This window comes from Kogia breviceps, chromosome 13, assembly GCF_026419965.1.
Source record: "Kogia breviceps isolate mKogBre1 chromosome 13, mKogBre1 haplotype 1, whole genome shotgun sequence".
NCBI classification, from domain to species: Eukaryota; Metazoa; Chordata; class Mammalia; order Artiodactyla; family Physeteridae; genus Kogia; species Kogia breviceps.
This window is the reverse complement of record NC_081322.1, coordinates 79,318,844-79,341,459: the sequence shown is the minus strand read 5'-3', so window position 1 is coordinate 79,341,459 and position 22,616 is coordinate 79,318,844. Positions and strand designations below refer to the sequence as shown.

Genomic DNA, 22,616 nt, shown 5'->3' with positions numbered 1-22,616 from the left:
TACTTCACTCTGTATGACAGTCTCTAGATCCATCCACATCTCTACAAATGACCCAACTTCATTCCTTTTTATGGCTGAGTAATATTCCATTGTATATATGTACCACATCTTCTTCATCCAGTTGTCTGTTGATGGCCATTTAGGTTGCTTCCATGACCTGGCTATCGTGAATAGTGCTGCAGTGAACATTGGGGTGCATGTGTCTTTTTGAATTATGGTTTTCTCTGGGCATATGCCCAGTAGTGGGATTGCTGGGTCATATGGTAATTCTATTTTTAGTTTTTTAAGGAACCTCCATACTGTTCATACTGTTAATCTGTATTCAAGAAACACCTGAACATAATTTCATCCTTGTGAAGAAAAATGTCAGTTCCTCTTCTCCTATCTCATTCCTATTGCTTATGTGGTCATTTTCAGTATTTGTAACTGATTACCTAACCTTTACTTCAATATCTCTAAATAACATGCTTCTAGAGTATGTTGAGGGAGTTACCTCTGAAATATCTACTTCGGCTTGACATTCACAATGGTTTGGCTCACTTTATTCCATCTGTCTTCTTCTTTACTCCAATGGTGTTGATGGAAAATTCTGATTTTCTTCCTTTGCAATGAATCATCCCTTCTGTGTCTTGTAATTTTATCTCTTTTATGTTCTTGAATCTCATTAATATATGATGAGACTTCTTTTTTAAAAGATTGATTGTGCTTGGCACTCAGAGAGTCCCTCCAGTTTGAAGTCTCATCACTTTCTTTAGTTATGGAAAATGTGGGGCTAGTTTTTCTTCAGATAGTGCCTCTCTTCCATTCCCTCTGTTGTTGACTTCTAATGGATAGCTTTTCTCTGTCTACACTTCTGGTATCACATTTGTTTTTTCATCCTTTCCATTTCTATCTCATTTAATACATTCTTCCAGCTCACGAACGTACTCTTGATCTTCCCTCTTTTTGTGTTACCCATAGAATATTGAATGCCAAATATTGTGGTTGTTATCTTCAGAATTTCAAATTTAGTTTCTTATGTAACAAACTTATATGTAGGCCATTGCTCTGAGGGCTCTACATTTGTTGAATAATTAGGTAAGTGTTATGATTATCTCCATTATACAGACGAGCAAACTAAGGCACAGACTGGTTAGGTAATTTGCCCTAGGGACCCCTGACTGGCAATTGTTGGAGGCAGGGTTTGAGCTCACATTATTTGGGTCCCTAGCTGCTATGTTTTGCTTGTTAATAAACATCTCTTCTTATTTTCGGACGGCTTCTCCTTGTTTCATGGAAACAATACTTTCTTTCACCTCTCTGAAGATATTAAATAGAACTTACATTCAAGTCCTTATCTGATTACTTTTTAATTCTGTTTCCTCAAGTGTAAATTCTTCTGTTTGTTGTGCACCCTCTCCCATCTGTTTCATGGTGTAGTCACTCATTAACAATATGATGACCATTGATTTTGAGTTGACCCTTAAAGTTAATATTCCTTGCTAGACTGTTCACTGATGGGACAGGAGTTGGAATCAGCTCCTGAGGCTTGTGTACCATATTGTTCTTAATAAGAATGGAGGATGGGGTGGGCTTGAGGTGGACATAGTACACCGGTGGCTACCTTCTAATCCTCCAGAGCATTGCTGGTCTCCAGGTGCAGCCTAGTATCTCTGCACCAAGCACTGCACCAGTTTTCAAATGGACATTATTGCTTCTGTCTAGCTTGTAGACTGGAAAACACGCAAGGGTCAACCCACGGGGCCTCCACCATTGTGGATATCTATCCCATTATGGAACCCTCAGGGGCGCCCCCCCATCCTGAGGCTCACACTGTCTATTCGCTGTCCCAGGCATTCTTTTGGCATTTTAGTTTATCTGAAGTGAAAGAATCTCCTTTCTTCTGAATTCATGATTCGAGACTAAAGTCATCAGTAACATTATTATGGTCTTAACATTATTGACCTTTCTGTTGCATCATTCACTCTTTTCAAAAGAAGGAATGACTTATCTAGTTTATGTTTAGGATAAAGAGTTTGTTATTTACAGCTCTGCTCCTTCTCCTGTTCCTTTCTGAGATTCAGCTGCTCAAAGGAAATGCATGTCACATCCCACTACTTCAGGTTCCAAATTTTAGAGGAGCTGGTCCCCTTATGGAGAGGTTGCTAGTGGTCCAGGCCTGTGGGTTAGTGTATTTCATTCTGGGATTTAATTAAGAAGCCATTATTACTGTACAGCTATGTCCATCAGCAAAGTATTTATCAGTAATAAAGCTGACATTTTTTTTCTCTGCTGATTCATTTTATGTTATCTCTCAGTTGGTTCAAACATCAGCAGAGAAAGTAGGAATGACATTGAATAAGACCATTTAGGGGCTTCCCTGGTGGCGCAGTGGTTAAGAATCCACCTGCCGATGCAGGGGACACGGACTCGATCCCTGGTCAGGGAAGATCCCACATGCTGTGGAGCAGCTAAGACTGTGTGTGCACCACAACTACTGAGCCTGAGCTCTAGAGCCCGTGAGTCACAACTACTGAGCCCGCGTGCCACAACTACTGAAGCCCGTGTGCCACATACAAGAGAAGCCACCGCAATGAGAAGCACGCATGCTGCAACGAAGAGTAGCCCCTCTCGCTGCAACTAGAGAAAGCCCGTGTGCAGCAACGAAGAGCTGACGCAGCCGAAAATAAATAAAATGTAATAAATCTATTTTTTAAAAAAGGCTGTTTAAGCATTCATTTGTCTACCAAGAATTTCTCTACCGTTTTCAAATATTTATGTATGGCTCTTCATTGATTTATTGATTTAATTTGTGTTCTTTTAAAAGATCATTTCTGAAAGATGTTCTGGGGTTCAGGGGCTAGAAGTAATGTTTTGTGCCTGTTCTCGATCATCCTGAAAATGAAAGATTGTTTCGTATTCACTTTTAGTTTGCCTATTTAATAAAGGCCAATCTTGTGCTATTAATGAACTTGAGAAAAAATGTCAACCTTTTGTATGCTTGCACATGAAATCTTAGTGCTATGTAACACATGTGCGGATTATATTAGTATTATCTGTTGTGTTGCTTTGTTTGTAAGCCTGTGGAGTATAGGGACCAGGATCAATCTGTACTCTGCTATGTGCTTGTCTGAATGACAGGATCAATTCTCCTGACCCTAATGCCCACATCTATATCATTTCTTTAAATATGAAATTCCTATTCATCTTTTTTTTTTTTTTTTTTTTTTTTTTTTTTTTTTTTTTATGCAGGCCTCTCACTGTTGTGGCCTCTCCCGTTGTGGAGCACAGGCTCCGGACGCACAGGCTCAGCGGCCATGGCTCACGGGCCCAGCCGCTCCACGGCATGTGGGATCTTCCCGGACCGGGGCACGAACCCGTGTCCCCTGCATCGGCAGGCGGATTCTCAACCACTGCGCCACCAGGGAAGCCCTACACTTGTTTTTTATAGTTTATGCTCTTTGCTATTACATTACATTACTACAGTATGCACCATGTAATATGAGCTCTCTGTATGATAGATAATAACTTTTATAAAGTGCAGTAGGGTTTACAAACACTTATATATACATTTGTGTAAACTGATGCTCACAAAAATCCTATTAGTAGCTAAAACAACTATGAGTATTATCCCTATTTTAAAGAGAACTGAGGTTTAGAACAGCTGTCGAGGACAAAAATGCTTAACATAGTAAATTTGAAATACTTGGGTGTTTGCTGCTATGAAAACTAAATGCCTGGATAGGTTGGATATTTTAGTGTGTGTGTGTGTGTGTGTGTGTGTGTGTGTGTGTGTGTGTGTCCTGTAGATGAACCATTAGTAATGTTTAATATTAGCACAACACGTTGGAGAGAATTATGCATTAGGATACTGTGTAGGGAGTTGAAATAAGAATGTTCCCATTGCTCCTGGGTTTTGCAACAGAGATTTAATTAAGATCCCTGAAGACTTAATTTCAAATTCTGTTTGTCAGAACTGTTGATGAGCATTCCCTGTTTATCCCTTTTAATGTGTCATAGCACCTGCTGATATCTAAATATTTTCACATTCAATTAATTCCTGCAGCAGTAGCTGTCCAAAAATCTTTTAGGACCAATTGAAGGAAAAAATAAAAGTAATGCAATTAGTGCCTGTAGATCTTGGCTTATATAAAATCATGTATTTTTAATAACTGTTTTCCATCCAAGAATTATATAATCCTTTATAACTTAACTATCATGCTGACCTGAGATTTTTCTAGGAAACAAAAAGCAATTTGTTGAGATTTTTAAAGAAGTATTTTCAGGCAGAGAGGTTTTTTTTAGAACGTATTTTTCCTTCACTTGTGGAGAATTCAACAGCACTTGTTAGGAGAAAATATGATTCATGAATAAACCAGTAATTTGGCAAAGCAAGGAAGTCCCTTTAATTTTTAAAGTTTGAAATTTTAAGCTTATGGTGCAATAAGGGTTATTAAATCAATATAGAATTGTTTTCCACTTGGAATGGAATCACTTGGCACTGACAACATTTTTAGTCACAAATTAATGTATGTAACAGTATTTTAAATAGGAAAACTGCAAACATGACCTTGATTTATATTTTAGTGAAAAAACTCTCTAATGCAATATTTTATTACCTTTCAGGATCATCTATTACTTTTGAAATTTTCTCCCCTTTTATTTTCATATTATTAATTGTGCTTTTCCTCATTATATCACTGTACTTCCATTTATTTAGAATCTGAAGAATATAAAAAGTAAGATACAAATCACCATAAGCTTAATAGGTAGAGAGAAACTCATAACATTGTGTGTTTAATGCTCTAGCCCTGTGATCAAAGTTATATTTCACATTTCTCCTAGCTTAATAATTATATTGGACTTTATGTATCAAATAGAACATCTGAAGAATTATACACGTTTTTAATTTTCATAAATAAAAAAAATTCAGGGGCTTCCCCGGTGGCGCAGTGGTTGAGAATCCGCCTGCCGATGCAGGGGACACGGGTTCGTGCCCCGGTCCGGGAAGATCCCACGTGCCGCGGAGCGGCTGGGCCCGTGAGCCATGGCCGCTGAGCCTGCGCGTCCGGAGCCTGTGCTCCACAACGGGAGAGGCCACAACAGTGAGAGGCCCGCGTACCGCAAAAAAAAAAAAAAAAAAAAAAAATTCACATTTGTATTTTTCGAATGACTTTTTCCATCATAAAACCCTCTGCCAACACTGAGTCAAGCATACATTTATTTAACTTTCCATCATAAAACCCTCTGCCAACACTGAGTCAAGCATACATTTATTTAACACCTTTTTAAATTTTTATTTTTGCCGAGTACTGTGCTAGGCAGGGGTTGTCAACTGAGGCGTATCTTGGAGGGCCCTTCAGTCTGGTGAGAGACCAGAGCCAAGTGCTTTCCAAATAGTATGTTAGGTATTACGGCAAGGTAACGGGTGATATGGCAATGTTGAAAGAAGTACTAAATTTGTATTTCGTTTTCAAAAAAGTTGCAGTTATTCGACATTCGTTTCGTCACATGGAGAGCGCCCGTGAAAGTATTAAATTTGTTTCTCGGAGTTATATGACGGGCCCAGGCTGCCAAGGCTTTTGTCTCTGATGGTGGCAGGAAGGGATCAGTAGAAGGTTGACCCCAAATAAGTCTATCTATTGTCTGTTTTCCAGAAATAAATGTAAATCTAGTTTCTCCAATTAGTCTATCACGTACCTGTTTTCCAGAAACGAATACAAACCTCTGTTAAATACATTTAAATTGGCAAATTCTACCACCATTTTACTGATAGTGAAAAATTATCCAATTTTACCAGTTTATTTTCTGCTCAGTGAAGTAGAACGTCTTTTTCTTGGCCTGAATTTGTACTTTTAAATGTCTGTGAAATGGTTGGTCCATAGTAGAGACCAGAAAAGTTCCTTTAGTCACCTAGGGTGACTTCTTGTGTGACACATCGCTGAGATGGCTCTGGATTCCTTAGTCACATGTTATCTTGTGATTTCTCTCTTTCTATGACCTGGGAAGAACCCCACTCCTGTTATTCTCCTGATATTAGGGCTACTGGCACCTCGTCTTTCTTCTCCTGGGGAGGCATATGTCCATTGATTTTTCGGGAAGAAAAAAAATCTCTCCACGGAGAATTCTTCTCCCAACGTCTGTCAGTTTTCATTTTATCATGTTGATGCAAGAAGCAAAATTCCATGTACTGGTGATCTCCCCAGATACCTCACGTTCGCTAATCTGCTTTTAAAGCATGGAATGGGAAATGAACTGGGATAGAGTCTGTGGGTAGAATTTGGCATGGAAGATGAATAGAATAGGTTTCCACGCTTTTCCTAAGTGACCCCATAAACATTTGAGAAGCAAAGAAAGTTATAGGTGAGAGTCATGCGTGAGAAGGGAGGAGTTTTAGTACTTTAGGCATCTGTTGACCTTACTTAGGCTCTCCAGAGTAACACTGGCAAGCCTGGTTACTTTCACTTGGCAATAATTCCAGTTGACTTGCCCCTTGCTTGTTTGCCTGGTGTTTTGCTCAGTAGAGAGACAGAGGCATGAATTCTTCTCAGATTCTTCCAGAACGAATTCTTGCAGATCTAATTTTTCTGTCACTATTATCTCCTTATAACCCCTCTCTCATTTGGCTTCCTGCAGACGATGAAGTTGAAGAAGGAAAAGGCAGGGTCTCTATGGACTCAGGTGCTCGTCTCAACGTGAATGCAGAAAATATTTTTGCTCTCAAATTAAACAAAAGCTACCTGTATTATAAGAATTTTACTTTGGGGAATTCCAAGTTTCTTTCAACTGGTAACACTCAGAGAAACAGGGTTCTAAAAGTTTTTATTTTGCCAACCAGAAATGGGACACAGAAACACAGAGGGCTGAAATCAATACAGCATTAACAAAACAGTATAATCAGTATATTCAATGTACTGAAACATTTCAGCTACATTATGTTCTATTACCATTTGTTATTCTGTTAAATTTAGGGATAGGAGAATGTTAAAAAAAAAAATAATCTCATCCTCAAGGAGCTTACAATTTTCCGAATTGGAAATTTCGGTTTTTTCAAAAATGTAAAAAAGGATCACTGAAATAAAGGGAAATATGAAAATGGCCTGGTGCTTGGCTGAATAACAGATCCAGAAAGCCTGGGTTGATCTGTCACTCTCAGCACTGAGTGTGGTACTCTCTCTGTCTCCCGATCAGTTTGTTGATGTGAATTATTTGTATATACTGGTCACAGCATAAAATTATGCTGCTGGGGATAAAGTATAAGAGTACCTTTATATCACAATTGAGTTTCTGTAGTTAGAAGTTCCACAAATAATTAATGGATTCTATTTTTTTCCAGGTTGACGGGCAGGCTCAGAGACCTGGATCCAGTTAACCCAGAGACATAAGTTCAATCCAAAATGTCATGGCCTAATATGAAGGAAAAACTCCACATTTTGACCTGTGATTCAGACAAGTTTCCTATTTTCTTTATTCTCACTTCAGTGGGAGTAGAGGCTATCAATAAAGAAAAAGTCATGAACAGGTTATCAATTAGGGAGCATTCTGGGAGGTGTGATATGTAAGGTAAGATAACAGGTGAATCAGCTATCCTAGTGAAGCCTCAGTAACTAGCTTGAAAATCTCACCTTGACGCAAGTAAATATAGCAGTTTTGAAAGACCTTAAGTTTCAGGGTCATATAGATCTTGATTCAAATCTTAGCACTATCATTTATTAGCTGGACACATTTGGGCTTACTAATTAAATTTTCTGAGTTTTATTTTCTTCATCTGTAAAACTTGGAAGATATTGGTGTCTTCCTTAAATGGTTGGTGTAAACATGAAAAAATTTTACAATAGTATATTTGAGGATTATTGGTTTGGAGTCTAATTTGTAGTAACTTTCAATAAGTGTTAGCTAAGGGGATGTTGATAATATGATGACTCTCTCATGGGTTTCAAATTTAATGAGGCAGATACTCTTCTCTGACAAGACGCAGCTTAAATGTTTATACTTATAAAAGTATAAATTATATTAATTTTTAATATTAATTATATTATATATATAATATATTATATTATATAATTATATATTATATAATTATTTATATTATATATTATATAATATATATTATATTATATATATTATATATTATATTATATTAATTATATTATATTAATTTTTTTAGCATGCTTTCTCATGTGTGCTAAAGATAACTGATGCGTCATAGCCTAGATTGTTCTAAAGTCACAGCTATTTTCCTTCACCAATTATCTCCCCCACCCAAGGATTTGGTATGTTAAACTCCACCTCTTCGTCTGTTTTAACTAGAAAGTTGACCAATATATTATGTTTCAAATATCAACTTAACTTCAAACTACTGTGTGGACAAAATATCTCAGCTACACCAAATCATGGTTTCTATTATTATTCCAGAAGAGTACATTTTTTGATAAAGGACATCTTTATGTAAAATATGCTTTTTTTTTCGTTATTTTTTAAGCATCTTTATTAGAGTATAATTGCTTTACAATGGCGAGTCAGTTTCTGCTTTATAACAAAATGAATCATTTATACATATACATATATCCCCATATCTCTTCCCTCTTGCGTCTCTCTCCCTCCCACCCTCCCTATCGCACCCGTCTAGGTGGTCACAAGGCTCCGAGCTGATCTCCCTCTGCTATGCAGCTGCTTCCCACTAGCTATCTATTTTACGTTTGGTAGTGTGTATATGTCCATGCCGCTCTCTCACTTTGTCCCAGCTTACCCTTCCCCCTCCCCGTATCCTCAAGTCCATGCTCTAGTAGGTCTGCAAGGGTGTGTAGATGGGCATGTTCATTCATTCGTTCATATGCTCTTATTTTTGAGTTTCTAAGTGTTGAGAAAATAGTACTCTTGTGGAAATTATCATTGGAGTTGTTTATATTTTAATATATGCTTTGAGGTATTGACTTGTACCAATGTACCAGTGTATTTTGTGGGAATGTGACATATTTATTTATAGGCAGGAAATGTCTACATTTTTTCAGAGTAATGGTCCTTTTTCAAAAGATGGCATCAATTTCTCCTTTGATACTTGTATCCTAAATTCCACAAAATGGATAGTAATTTTAAAGAACAGAAGATTTGGGTCTGACTTCTAGCTTGAGCTTTCTGTTTCCTATGTTTATGTATGACAGGGTATTCAGAAATAAAACGGGCATTGTTTCAGTGTAGTGACACACTAATGAATATCCTACAGCAATGGTTCTTGAGATTTTCTTCCTCTGAATGCCATTCATTCCAGACTCTACTATTCCATTGCTTTATCCTTAGTATTTGTGGAATGTTTATAACATCTGCTTTGAGAAATACTTGTAAATCCTGGTCAATAGGATTCTGTTTCATTGTTCTATGAAAATTAACCAAGGCCCTCTCCACTCACTTTTCTCTATCTTGTCTCTGAAACATAAATAATACCTTTAACGGAATTCTGAAAATTAAATAAAGACTTAAATCAAAAGGTTTCCCATTGCTAGGCTTGGTGATGGAGGAAGATAAACTACAGTCATTGTAATAAACCTGGGGGGTAGCGTTTGTCTGATGGTGCGGTTGAAGCACACTGGATTAGTTATCCTGGTCCTGTCTTTGGCGTTTAGCAGCTGGTGAAATGATTTACTTTTCTTCTCCACTAGACTGTGCTTTTGGAGAGAGGGAGGACTGGGTCTATTTTGCTCAGTGGTAGATTTTGGAACTTCTAGGAGGGTGCTTTGTAAGTAGTGTTGAACAAACATAGCAAATAAATGAGCTTCAGTTTCATCTTCTTTAGTATTAATTTGACTTCCAATTGTTTTCCTTTTTTAAACTCACAAAAATTTTACAAAATCTGATTATTCAATGTAATGAGAAAATTAAAGTCCTCTGTAATTTTAAGGCATGATATTTATTCTATAAATCTCTATTTTGCTTATTTTGCAAAGTGGTTGAATAAGCTTCCTTTTGTCATCAGAAGGAATGACTGCTTGAAGGACCTCAATTAACATTGTCTGCTTTTAATAGAACCTCTTATTTTCGTGGCCTTGGATCACCAATATCATCAGAAACATGCTCATATATAATTTCCTTCAACCCATGTGGTTTCCTCTTTAGAGGTGATGGGGCTGAGTTAGTGTTAAATTATAATGTTGCTAAAAATTTCCCTTGTTCTTCTTGGCAGGCGCAATCAAGTTCTGATGTTCAGATTATACTACCAGCAGCATTTTTCAATTAACATTAATAGTCCCCCCCAAAATGCTCAACCTTTCAGTGGCACTGAACCCAGTGTCTCAGTGAAAAAATACTCAGAAGCAAAGGCCTTTTCTTTCACTGATCTCCTTGTTCCACAGTTTCTGTACTTGGAATACTCTCAGTTCTCAGGGACACCATAGGTCTCAAGGATGTTATTATTTTCTACCTTGTGCTTGCTTTATTTATAGAGTTTACTACTCTGATTTAAAAGTTGACAGGCGTTGCCTTGCAAGTCCTGGAAAAATGCATTATGAAGGTGTTAGGAATAGACATTCACAGGGACCCACTGTACCATCACAAATGCATCCTCCATGAAGACCTCCATCTTTTTGAACAGTTTTACTGTGATTAGTGAGTCAGACTCATAACAGAAGCCAGGACTTTTCACAGGGATGGTATGTTAAATTCCTGAATTTCCAAAGCTCGTGTTCAAAGGACACCATTATTATAAGTTATTTCTTTTAATTCAAGTAAACTACTCTGCTGAGTAAAAAGGAGTTTCATTATATGCAATCAGCATTTAGACTTGGATTCTGCTTTAGACACCTGGACTATAACACCAGTTAAAATGTGAAATATTTAAGTTAAAAATAGCTATTCTTTTTCAAAAAAAATAACTGGTTTGCGTCTTTTTTCTCCATTAACGTATCATATAATATAGAAAGACTTATCCATAGGGAGCCAAGCAAACTGCAGTTATGTGTCCTTAGAATTCTCTTCCCATCATCATGGTCGCTAACCAAAATGATATTGGGGTGATCCGGTGCATTGGAATGAATCTAAGGATGACAACGGTAAGGCGCGTGCAATGCCTTGCCTCGCCTCTGCAGAAACTGTGATTCCAAAATGATAAACTGCATTTCAAAATGTAAGACTAATTATATGACTGATGTATGGTAAGGCAGGAGTAGTGGGTGAAGGTTGAGATCTTGCATGCCCATTCCCAGTGGGAGGGAAGCAAATAAAACTTATTTCTCTCATATAGCACTTTTAGAATTTACCACCCATTTCCATATATCTTATCTAATTTGGACCTCAAATTTATGTGAGGTCGAATATGGTTATCATTCTTCATTCCAGAATTAGCACTGTTTCCATGCCAGTGTGCCTGCTATGAAGGGAGATGATTGGTCAATTTTAGGAAAATTGTTAAAACATCCTGAGCTTTAGCTTTTCTGGGAGGTAGTTTAATTTACTATGTATTCTACAAGCTTCATAATGTTCAGAGAAATGAAACATGGACAGATCTCTTAAACCTCCTTGTCGAACAGGACTGCTCTCTCATCCACGAAATAGGTAGGTTGGTCCAGAACTGTGTGCCCCAATCTCGACTGCACTTTAGACTCACCAAGGGAGCTTTTAGACATACCTGTGCCCGGGAGTTATGCCCAGAGTTTCTAATTTAATTAGCCTTAGGTGGAAGTGGGTTTTCTTTCTTTCTTTTTTAAAAGGCTTCCCAGGTGAATCTGATGTGCAACCAAGATTGAGAATCACTGGAATGGAATATCTGGGAGGTCTTCTCCTTCTTTGTCTCTTAAGTGCGTTGCAAGGATTTATGCAATAGCTCTGATGTTCCATGAGTTAATTGGAAGGGAATTCAAATTTTATTATTCATTTTTATCCTGTCTGGGTTTCTTGCTAGAATTTAGATCCAAATCTCACCTAAGAGATTCTGGAAACTGTAGCATTCTTCAGCTGGACAATTTATCACCCAGTTAAAACTCTCCCTAACTTAGCTCTCCTTGCAAACTCGTACCTGGTGGCCATCTGGCTGATTTAAAGAATTCGTGTACATGCTAGAAAGTTTTCTCTGAACACAAGTGGTCAAAGAAGCAGTCATTTCGATACAGATGGGGACTGAATTAAAGATGAGAAATCAGGCAGGGAGGAGATATCAGTGAGTTTTAGGAAATGATTGAGGGAAACCATGGGCTGGAAGTCAAGGGATTACAAATACCACAGAACTTCTAGGCTTCCCCTAGTCCTCTTCATGCAGCTGGACAGTCTTAAGTTCTAAAACACAGGGAATAACATTTTTCAAAGCGACTTCTGAGAACCACAGAAAACACATTTTTAAAAAATGAGCAAGTTACGTAAGTCAAAAAGGAGAGGAAAAAAAAAAATCCAAGCAATGAGCTTTTGTGCTTCAAAGGGCCTAAAGAGAGGTGGGGGAAAATGAAGCTGCCAATCACCATCTGGGTGCATGGGGGTGGGTGGGTGTGTAGGCATAGGTGTCTTTGAGGACAGATTTCATATTTGCTAAGAAGTTAATGTGAATTTACAGATGACAATTTCAATTTTTCCTGAAAGCGTCAAATGATTGAAGATGAAAATACTGTGGAAAGGCCTAGAAAATTGCACTGATTTAAGATAACCACAAAGCATATTTAATAGATGGAAATTTTTAAGAACCGCTAGTTTCTAAGCACTTACTCCTTAATCACTGGCCAAGAGTGGTAACAAATATTGCGGTTTGTCTGGGTCGGATGAAGAGTTGGGGGTTGAAGATGGATAGCTGGGGTGACATGGAGATGATCCCGTGTGATTACTTTTTTAACTCTTTTAACTTCAACATCAGTTTCAGAAAAGCAGTATCCTCTGTCGTAAAAATCTATGACCGCTTTTCTGATTTGTGTTAAACTTCATTTTGTATTGATATTTCCTCATGTTGAGAAATACTGCGAGGTGGTACTAGGTTATTTTTACAAAATGCTTTGTTTCCATCTAGTAAACAACAAAATGCAATCAAATTTGCCAAAGAAAAACAACAAAACGCAATCAAATTTGCCAAAGAAGGAGATATGTTCTTTTCTATGACCACTAAGTTTTGTTTGTTTGTTTTTGCGGTACACGGGCCTCTCACTGTTGTGGCCTTTCCCGGTGCGGAGCACAGGCTCTGGACGCGCAGGCTCAGCGGCCATGGCTCACGGGCCCAGCCGCTCCGCGGCACGTGGGATCTTCCCGGACCGGGGCACGAACCCGCGTCTCCTGCATCGGCAGGCGGACTCTCAACCCCTGCGCCACCAGGGAAGCCCACTAAGTTTTATTTAGCACATTTGTACCAGAGTTTGGCAAATGACAGCTTGTGGGCCAAATCTGTCAGCTAAGAATGGTTTTACATTCTAATTTGTATTTTAATTTTTTTATATGTATAATAATTAGTTTGGCTGTTTTTAATCTGAGGCTGCTACAAGGAAGTAATTTGTAACACTTATTATGGAATAATTTGCATTGTATAATCAAGTAAACCAAAATGAAGGTTTGCATTTTCTTGTCCTGAATGAAGAATCATTTCATTCTTGTAAAATGAGTTAACAAAAGAAGGTGTGGCATGATTATTTTCCTCATAATCAAATGTATGGATTTTCATAAAAGTCAACTAAAAGATTAGGTAAAATTATTAAAAAATGCTAGTTAGAAAATCAATCTTTTTTTATCGTTGATGAGAAATATTTTGGGAGCTAAGTTTTTACATGTCTGCCTTTTTCATCTTCACAGTTAGAATAATCAAAAAACAAAAATAAGTTTGCAGGTAGTTTTATATTTCTTAATGGTTGAGAAAAACAATATTTTGAAGCACGTGAAAATTATATGGAAATTCAAATTTTAGTGGCTACCTAACGCTTTTGTGGAACATAGTCATGTCCGTTCATTTGCATTTTGCCCACGGCTACTTTGGGGTGACAATGGTGGAGTGGAATAATTGTGACAGAGACCGTGTGGTTTTGCAAAGCCTACTATATTTACTTTCTGGCCCTTTACATTTGTCACCCCCCAGTCTAGACTGGGAGGTGATCCCGCTTCACCTGATGGATGTAAGTCGTATCTGTACTAAATACAGTAAAATGAGGTGAGATTCTTCTCTTGGAATCATTTAAATCCAAACTTTACATTGGCTCATGAAAACATCTTGGTATAAAATAGGTTTTTAGGCTCCAGATTACATCCCTACTTTATTTGAGCATTCTCACCCTTCTCAGCGTGGAGGGACCAGGCTAATTCACACACCTGGAGCCATTAAATCGTAGGCAGTTTAGTTTCTTATTGAAAACTAGAGTAAGAATTTTGTGGCTTAAAAAATTACTCCAAAGTTTGTTGAGTAAAAGTATCAAGTACAGTATATATAAAATAGATAATCAACAAAGACCTACTGTATAGCACAGGGAACTCCACTCAATATTCTGTAATAGCCTATATGGGAAAAGAATCTGAAAAAGAATAGATATAGGTGTATGTATAACTAAATCACTTTGCTGTACACCTGAAACTAACACAACATTGTAAGTGAACTATACTCCAATATAAAATAAAAATTGAAAAAATAAAGTGATTAGCAAAAAAAAAGTATCAAGTAATAGTTGTGATTGTATGACTATAGTGCAATTGCATACTACTTATTAGGTGAAAGTTTTCTTTCTGGAGTTTAGAGCTTCACTGGAAATAGAAGCATAAGACTTCAGACAACTGAACTAAATCCCAAATTGTAAGTATAATCCAGACATTCACATGGGATTATTACATAATCCCAATTATATGTAAACTTCTATTTTTAGAAATATAAGGGAATCAATTTAATTTTGAGAATTTTATTTCAATATGCAAAATTATGAAAACTGAGCTGTGCCAGTGGATTGATATCAGCAAATAATAAATTCAAATAAAACACATATATATCTACACATAAGTCCACAAACTTTGAATGGGAAATAGATTGTTACTCTTATAATTTAAACACAGAAAGTAAAATATTTTAAAGAGTGAAAAAATAAAAAGTTATCACAGTCAATTCTCATTATTCATGGTAGTTTTGTTCTATAGACTCACTTTACCTACTGAGTTAGAGAAGACTGAAGCTTTGCTTCTAGAGCAAATAAATACAGGGGGAGGTTCTTGTGAGCCTCCAATCACATGTTCATCAACTAATCAATACATAACATTCTGTTATGTGTGTTCCTGTTTAAAGGCATATTATTTAATATATATTGTTGATTCATTGACTCTGAACTCATGACCAACAGCCCTATAACACTCACAGGAAGCTGATCTAATACACCTCCTTTCTCCATTAGGTGCCTCACAGCCATTTTGTGCTTAGGACACTGCACAGCACTTCAACACTACACCTGGGGCTATTTTTTAAATTTTTATTTTATATTGGAGTAGAGCTGATTAACGATGTTGTGTTAGTTTCAGGCATACAGCAAAGTGTTTCAGATGTACATATGCATGTATCTATTTTTTTCAAATTCTTTTCCCATTTAGGTTATTATAGAATATTGAGCAGAGTTCCCTGTGCTATACAGTAGGTCCTTGTTGGTTCTCTATTTTATTTATTTATTTATTTATTTTATTTTATTTTTTTGCGGTACGCGGGCCTCTCACTGTTGCGGCCTCTCCCGCTGCGGAGCACAGGCTCCGGACGCGCAGGCCCAGCGGCCATGGCTCACGGGCCCAGCCGCTCCGTGGCACGCGGGATCCTCCCGGACCGGGGCACGAACCCGCGTCCCCTGCATCGGCAGGCGGACTCTCAACCACTGCGTCACCAGGGAAGCCCCGGTTCTCTATTTTAAATATAACAGTGGGTACATGTCAATCCACCTGGGGCCATTTTCAACAGTGAAACCACCAACAACAAACAAATCAAAAACGCTAAAAATGTGGCCCTAAATAGACCTCAGAAAGGAAATATTTACACTCTGAGAGCTGTAACAGAAAGGCAGAGTGTTGTTTCCTATGACCTCAGCTGGGAATTTGTCCATCAGAGCAACTCTGCACATGTCTGTGACAGACCCCAAAAGCCCATGAATACGGATTTTAGGATTACTGGTAAATTTTATCAGGTAAGCTTGTTTGCAAATACAGAATCTATGAATAATGAAGGTGGACTACATATGCAACATTCTTCAAGGGAATGTTTTTAAAACAGCTGAAGAAGAAAATCCACAAGCTAAGTTCCATATTAAATATGACAGTGAGTTCATGGCATGCAGACAAGTTTTATGTTTGTATTATCATTTACCAAAATTAGAGGGAATCGCTTGAAAACAAAATGGATGTCCATATGTTTCAATCATCAGTCTGTCACTAGATACCTAGGCATGGCGCCCCAGTTTAAAAACTTATGTGGTCTGTCTAATTCTGCATATTGAAATAAAATTCTCAAAATTAAATTGATTCCCTTGTATTTCTAAAAACAGAAGTTTAAATATATGCAATTGATAAACTAGTACATGATTGAATTAAAAAAGCAAACTGTACTGGATAATATTCTTGCCTAGACAGAAACTGATATCTAGAATAGATTGATCTCTCTCTCTCATCTGATAGAACCCATCACATGTTTCATCATGTGTAAAAGCCCTACCTGCCCTACCCACTGGCTTATAAAGTTTCACTTGGTTAGATTCGGTAGAGCCACTATCTATGTGATCAGTTTTGCAATGCAACATCCAGAATGTGATTAATTTCTGAAGGCAAATACTCAAGTAATTTCTCTGTGAATTAGGAGACAATGAGAGTCTCATATTTTAAAATTCCACTCAACATTTAGTCTTCATATTTATCATCAATATATTTAAAAATGGTATGTTTTTAGTGTTTAGCAACTTGTTTTAATTTATATGATGACAATTCTATAACTAAGATTTAGAATAGAAGTTATAAGACAGGATTCTTAAGAAATATGTATTCTTTTTTTTAAACATCTTTATTGGAGTATAATTACTTTACAATGGTGTGTTAGTTTCTGCTTTATAACAAAGTGAATCAGCTATTATCTATTGAAATGAGTTCATCTATTCCTGCTGACTGAAACAATTTGGTTTCAATTCATAACTAAAGTGCATTACTAGAAGAAATAACATTTCCGCTTTTATGTGTAAGGGGTCCTCCAAGGCTTACAAAACCCCAGAGTAAATATTGCCAGTATTTATCTTGAATGACATTTTGAAGTAGTCAGAAATTATTTCTATTTCCTTCTAAGAAATGGAGAAATTATGCCTGGGTTATATTCATGAACAGATATATTTGTTGCAGCAGTTGCTGAAAACATTTTTTTGAATATTGTAGATCGTAACATGGAAATATTTGTCACTATGGGAAAACAAAGAAATCTTTACATTAATTTAAAACACATCCTTAGAGATAAATTGAGGTAGTGACCTGAGTTCTTGTTTGTTTGTTTGCTTTTATGTTGTTTCGTTTGATGTTTGTTTCTATCCTTGATCTGCTGGAACTAGAACAAGTCTGGGCGAATAGTGAAATTATGTACATCAACATTAATATAAAATATAAATAATATGTGCAGTTTGAAGAGCATGTTTAAATGACTACCCTTCGTTTGTGGAAACACACATGTGAAATAAAATTTTAAAAATATGTATATGAATAATAACCACCAAATTTACAAAAGTGATAGTCTCAGGGGAGGGAATAGAATGGAAGAAGAGAGATGGCTTCTTATATATATTATATATTATTATGTATATACAATTATGTATTATGTACTACACTATGTGTTGTATAAAATATGCAAATTATATACAATTATGTATTATGTATATATAAATATATATTATTATATGTAATATAACATATATTATATATTATTAGAGGTATATATAATTATCATAATTATATATAATGTTTAAAGGTGAAGAATCATATTACTCTCTATACATTTCTTTATGTTGGAAATATTTCATAAAGTATAAGATAGCTCATTCATGAAAGGAGAGAAGGAAACGAAACTCAGTGATAATTCTATGCAAATGACAGAGACATAGCTTACAACGGAGGCAATGAAAAACCATTTAGTGCTGTCAGGACACACTGAGAAAGAGGTGCTCCCAACAGAATTAGCACCTGTACGGGAAACAGCAGTTACAGTTCACATTGCGATAGATGTTACTAGGAGCTCTCCACTGATCTTTCTGTACTTTAAACCTGAATCAAATATTTAATAATATTTAATACACAGAGATCATAGGACATGTTTTAAAATTAGAAATACTTCTTAGTGAAATCAAAGATAATAACATCTTGCATATATTTAAATGCTCTTATCTGATAGCTAGTCATATTAAGAATTTATTTCATCAAATTAAGAAATAATCTTAAAAAAGAAGGCCATATAATTTGGCACTCTTCATTGGAATGTTATTTGGAAGGATGGCTTACATAGCGCCCAGAGATCTAACAGTTTCTAACCCTTTACTTTTTCCAAAGTGTCTGCATAGACCATAACTAAATGGACAAATCTCTTAAAAAAAAACTCACAAAATACATACATCTGGGACTATATCAGTTTTTACAGTTATGGTTAATTCTATACTTTGGTCAAATATTTTCAATAAGTGAAACACTCCTGGTGGCTATAACTTTGTGTATTATTTTGATTGATTTTTTTTTCTTTAAAACATTCTTAACAATAATATACTATTATCCCATTTTAAATGGTTGCCACATATTGTAATATTTTATCACCTTATTTTTCCAGAATAACTGTGGTAATTTTTAATATACAGTTACCATGCAAGTAATTTTTTTCTTTAAAACCAAAAAAGCTTTCAGATAATGAGCAGTTATAACAGTCTATCATTCAACATCTGAATTTTAAAACTTTAGATCATGTAGCAGTATCTCTTTTCCTCCCTTATGTTCCTTAGAACAGCACTGTGTAAGAATTTTACTTAAGCTATATTATTTAATAATGCTGATGAAAGTATGATGATGGTGGAGTTAAGATACAGAACTGAAAATCATTACTCTTTCAGGGCATCTCTATTACCTGTTATTCTTGTTGTCGTTTTTGTTGCCATGGTCATCAGACCTCATGATTCACTCAATGTGTTAAGACATTCTAATAAATGTAATCTTAATCTGGTTAGAAAACCGTAACTACTTGAAAATTCAAAAGTATTTGTTGAATTTTAAATAATACCAGGAAATAAGCATTTCACCTCAGTACTTTAATAGATGCAGCATTATATTCATCTTTCTAACCGAGGCAATAATGTCCCCGAACGGATCATTTTGTAGTGAAATAACCACAGCCTGGAGACAGTGCAGTTAAATTTCTCAGCTAAATAGATACAGTTTCTTCACTCCCCAGAGCCTTTCCTCATCACTCCATTGGTCACTGAACTATTTTTCTGTTTCACAGTCATATACCCAGATTACCTGACGCTGGAATTAAACACCTGACTTGCCACAGGTGGGTGTTTGGGGTGCCCTTTGTTTTTTCTTTTACACCTTTATTGGGGTATAATTGCTTTACGATGTTGGGTTAGTTTCTGTTGTATAACAAAGTGAATGTATTTTGTTAAAACTTTAAGCACAGAAAAGTAAAGCATAATATCATGTTCTCAGAGAGAGTGTCACCATCCTTTTCCAAGTCATCAAAAGTTCAGAGGTTTTACATTTTAATGCCTTTAAAACAAACTCACCCAAGTAGTCATCTCTTAAACACTAGAGTAAAACCAACCTGCTTATTTCACAGCCAGCTGCTGCTCTATTGGCTGTCGCTTTATAGAAAAGCATAAACTAGAGGGGACAGAAGTCAGGAAGGAAAATACCAAGAGAAGCAATAACAGAGCATAAAAGATTATGTTTGAGATGGCAACGTATCAAGATGGTTTGGTAATTTCTATTTATCCTCATTCTCCAGGATTACAGACATAAATTTGGACCGATTTATTATTTCCACATTATTATCTAAACCTACTCTGTCAATCTTTTAGTTGAATTAACTCAAATCATGATTTGCCACTCAATAAACACAAAATTATATTGGCTAAGAGCAATTCCATGGTACTGAACTAATGAATTATCTGTCCTTGCAGAAATCATTTATATTTTCTCTGCCACATTTTAATCACCTAGCCTAGAAAAGCTCTAGTTTCCCTTCTAGCCCTATAAACTTATGATTCTATAAATTTTCTTAAGAGAAATGAGAAACATTTTCCCTTCATGGAGCAGACCTTTCATTGTTATTTTTATTATCATAAATGCAAAAGAGACAGTTTTTATCTTTGATATGAAGCTTTATATAGAATTACATAAAGTAATGTTTTAAAAAATAAATTCTTCCATTGATTCTCTCCCTGCATTTTTCCATCTGTTGTTAGCCTTCTTTGCAATAGATGGTGCTCTTTTCTCAGAGAAACTACTTGTCTTATTCCTCATCACCAGATCAGGAAAATTAGTTTTAGTCTTTAACAATCACTAATTAAAGAAATCTTACATAAAAGTAGAAATAATTGATTATAAGCAACTTGCAGCATGTTGATAATGGAAGCATAATGGAGAAAATGTTAAATGATTAAAGAGCTCCATTGAAACCTGCAATACTTGCTGAATAGATGAAGCCAATATTGTAGCCAAATATGAAAATGCCATGCTCGCTACATACATAGAACCCCTAGTAGAAAGAAAATACTAAATCAGGAGCCATTTTAAAGTATTAAAATAATTATCTACTTCAACACAAGTGAAAATATAGTATTCCATATTAACGTGTAGGATCTGAATATGCACATCAGCACGAACACAATCTACTTACATCAATCTCAATTAATGCTGAGGGTCTGCACGCTGCCAAATAAATCTGGAACATCTGGGCAACTAGAAAGTGGGCCACATACTCTTTTGAAATAATTTCATTGGATAAAGACACTTCTTAATTTTTCCAGAGCAACCATTACAACTTCTTATGTAATAGTTTATAATCCAGAATTATGCTGCCTTTGGTTACTTCTAACTAGTTTCAGCTTTTGGAGGCATTGAAAAACTGTCATATCCTGCAGTTCTGAACCACCCTACCTATTCCCATTCAGTTTGTGACTCTCCTAGCAGACCTGCAGCTGCCAACTGCAAACTGGTCTAGACAACACAGCTGTCATGTTTGTTACAGCAAAACGACACTATTTACTGTGGAAAGACACCAGCACAACTTCCTCTACGCGTGTGGCCTCAGGATGGAAGAAAGAGTGGAATAAGGGCTTCTATGACCAAGGAAGAGGAAGGTGGGTCAGTGGTGCAGCAAAATACACTGGGACCAGCAGGAGCAGGAAAGCTGCCAAGGTTCATCTCTGAAAAGAACTGAGAAGGAAACCTGCCCCTCCTCCCCCCAGTTAGGGGTAAAATAACTAGAATTTCTCTTCCATTCTTCATAAATTATTGTTTCCACAGCTCCTCTGGAAAGGACTGTGGGACATTGTGTCCAAGAGCCGAGAGCCCTCTTGGCTCAGTATCAGCAAGCTGTAAGACAGACTTTTTTTTTTTTTTTGCCAGAGCTTTATAGTTTTACCAGAGCAACTTCTCTGGTCCCCAAATTTTGGATTATTTCTTTATCAACGGAGCGAAGAATAGAAAAGTCGGTTTTTGTACTCAAACAGCAACCACTCCATCTACTGTCACCTCCATACCCTCCCCTGTTTACCTCCCTTTTCTCATCCTCCCGCCGAACACCCTTTGTGCCCCCATTAGCCACTGAAATCTCCACTCGGAGCCCTGTAGCCTTCCTTACCTGACGATCACATACATGACCAGGAAGTTTCCGAGGAGACCCACCACGCACACGATGGAGTAGAGGGCCATGATGGCGATGGCCGTGATCATGGAAGGACTGCCGGTCGAAGGGCACAGGCCGTCGCTCCCGCCCAGCTCGGTGCGGTTCGGACCGCATGGGTCGGACAGGTTGCCTTCGAAGTGGGAGAAGTTGACCCAGGAACTGGGGCTAGGTCCCGGGGAGCAACTTGAAGCGTGCGTCAAGGGATCAGAGCAATTGCTGGCGTCCTTGGGGACGGTGCTGCTGTCCATGGTGCTGACGACCGGCCGGCTGGGGCCGCGTTGCGAGTAACCACGAGCGCCCGGACTTTCCGGGTCCACGCGCCTCCGCTGCTTCCTCTCGCCGCTGCCACAGCTCCGGCTGTTTCTTACAGACCAAGCCCGGCGGAGCCAGAGAGGAGAGTCGGGCAGGAGCGAGCTCAGCATCTGACAGGATCCTCTGCTTGGAGCCCCCTCCCACCTTGGAAGTACCCAGACACGCCGTCAACCCCACACCGCTGGGGGGAGGGGAGGGAGGGCTGTGCGGGGTCCAGAGGCTGGAGCGGAGGGAGGAGAGAGAAGTGGAGTTTGAGCAAAGCGATCCAACGACCCGGTTTCCCCACTCGGCACGCGTCTGTGCAAACACCTCTAAGCAGGGGCAGAACCGGGAAGGGAGTTGGAGAGAAGGGGCTGGGAGTGAGACAAACTGAGAGTTAGTTTGGGGAGGCTGTAAAGCATAAGAAAGGGGGCTGACATCACTCTTTCTCCAGCGCCGTTTTCTCAGTATGACAGGAAAGACATTGGCTTGATGCAACTCGGACCACCCTACACCCCAGCGCTCT

General features: G+C 37.5%; 1 protein-coding gene across 2 annotated transcripts in view; it reads right to left on the bottom strand.

The window, feature by feature from the left end:
• OPRM1 (opioid receptor mu 1) overlaps positions 1-22,056 on the bottom strand; it is a 171,256-nt gene extending 149,200 nt beyond the window's left edge. For both annotated transcript variants that reach the window (XM_067011073.1, XM_059083738.2), the window contains exon 1: positions 21,755-22,056. In XM_067011073.1, coding sequence (XP_066867174.1) covers positions 21,755-22,047 — 293 coding nt within the window. In that variant the 5' untranslated portion in view covers positions 22,048-22,056. The remainder of the gene's footprint in view (positions 1-21,754) is intronic.
• Between the last annotated feature and the right edge of the window lie 560 nt (positions 22,057-22,616).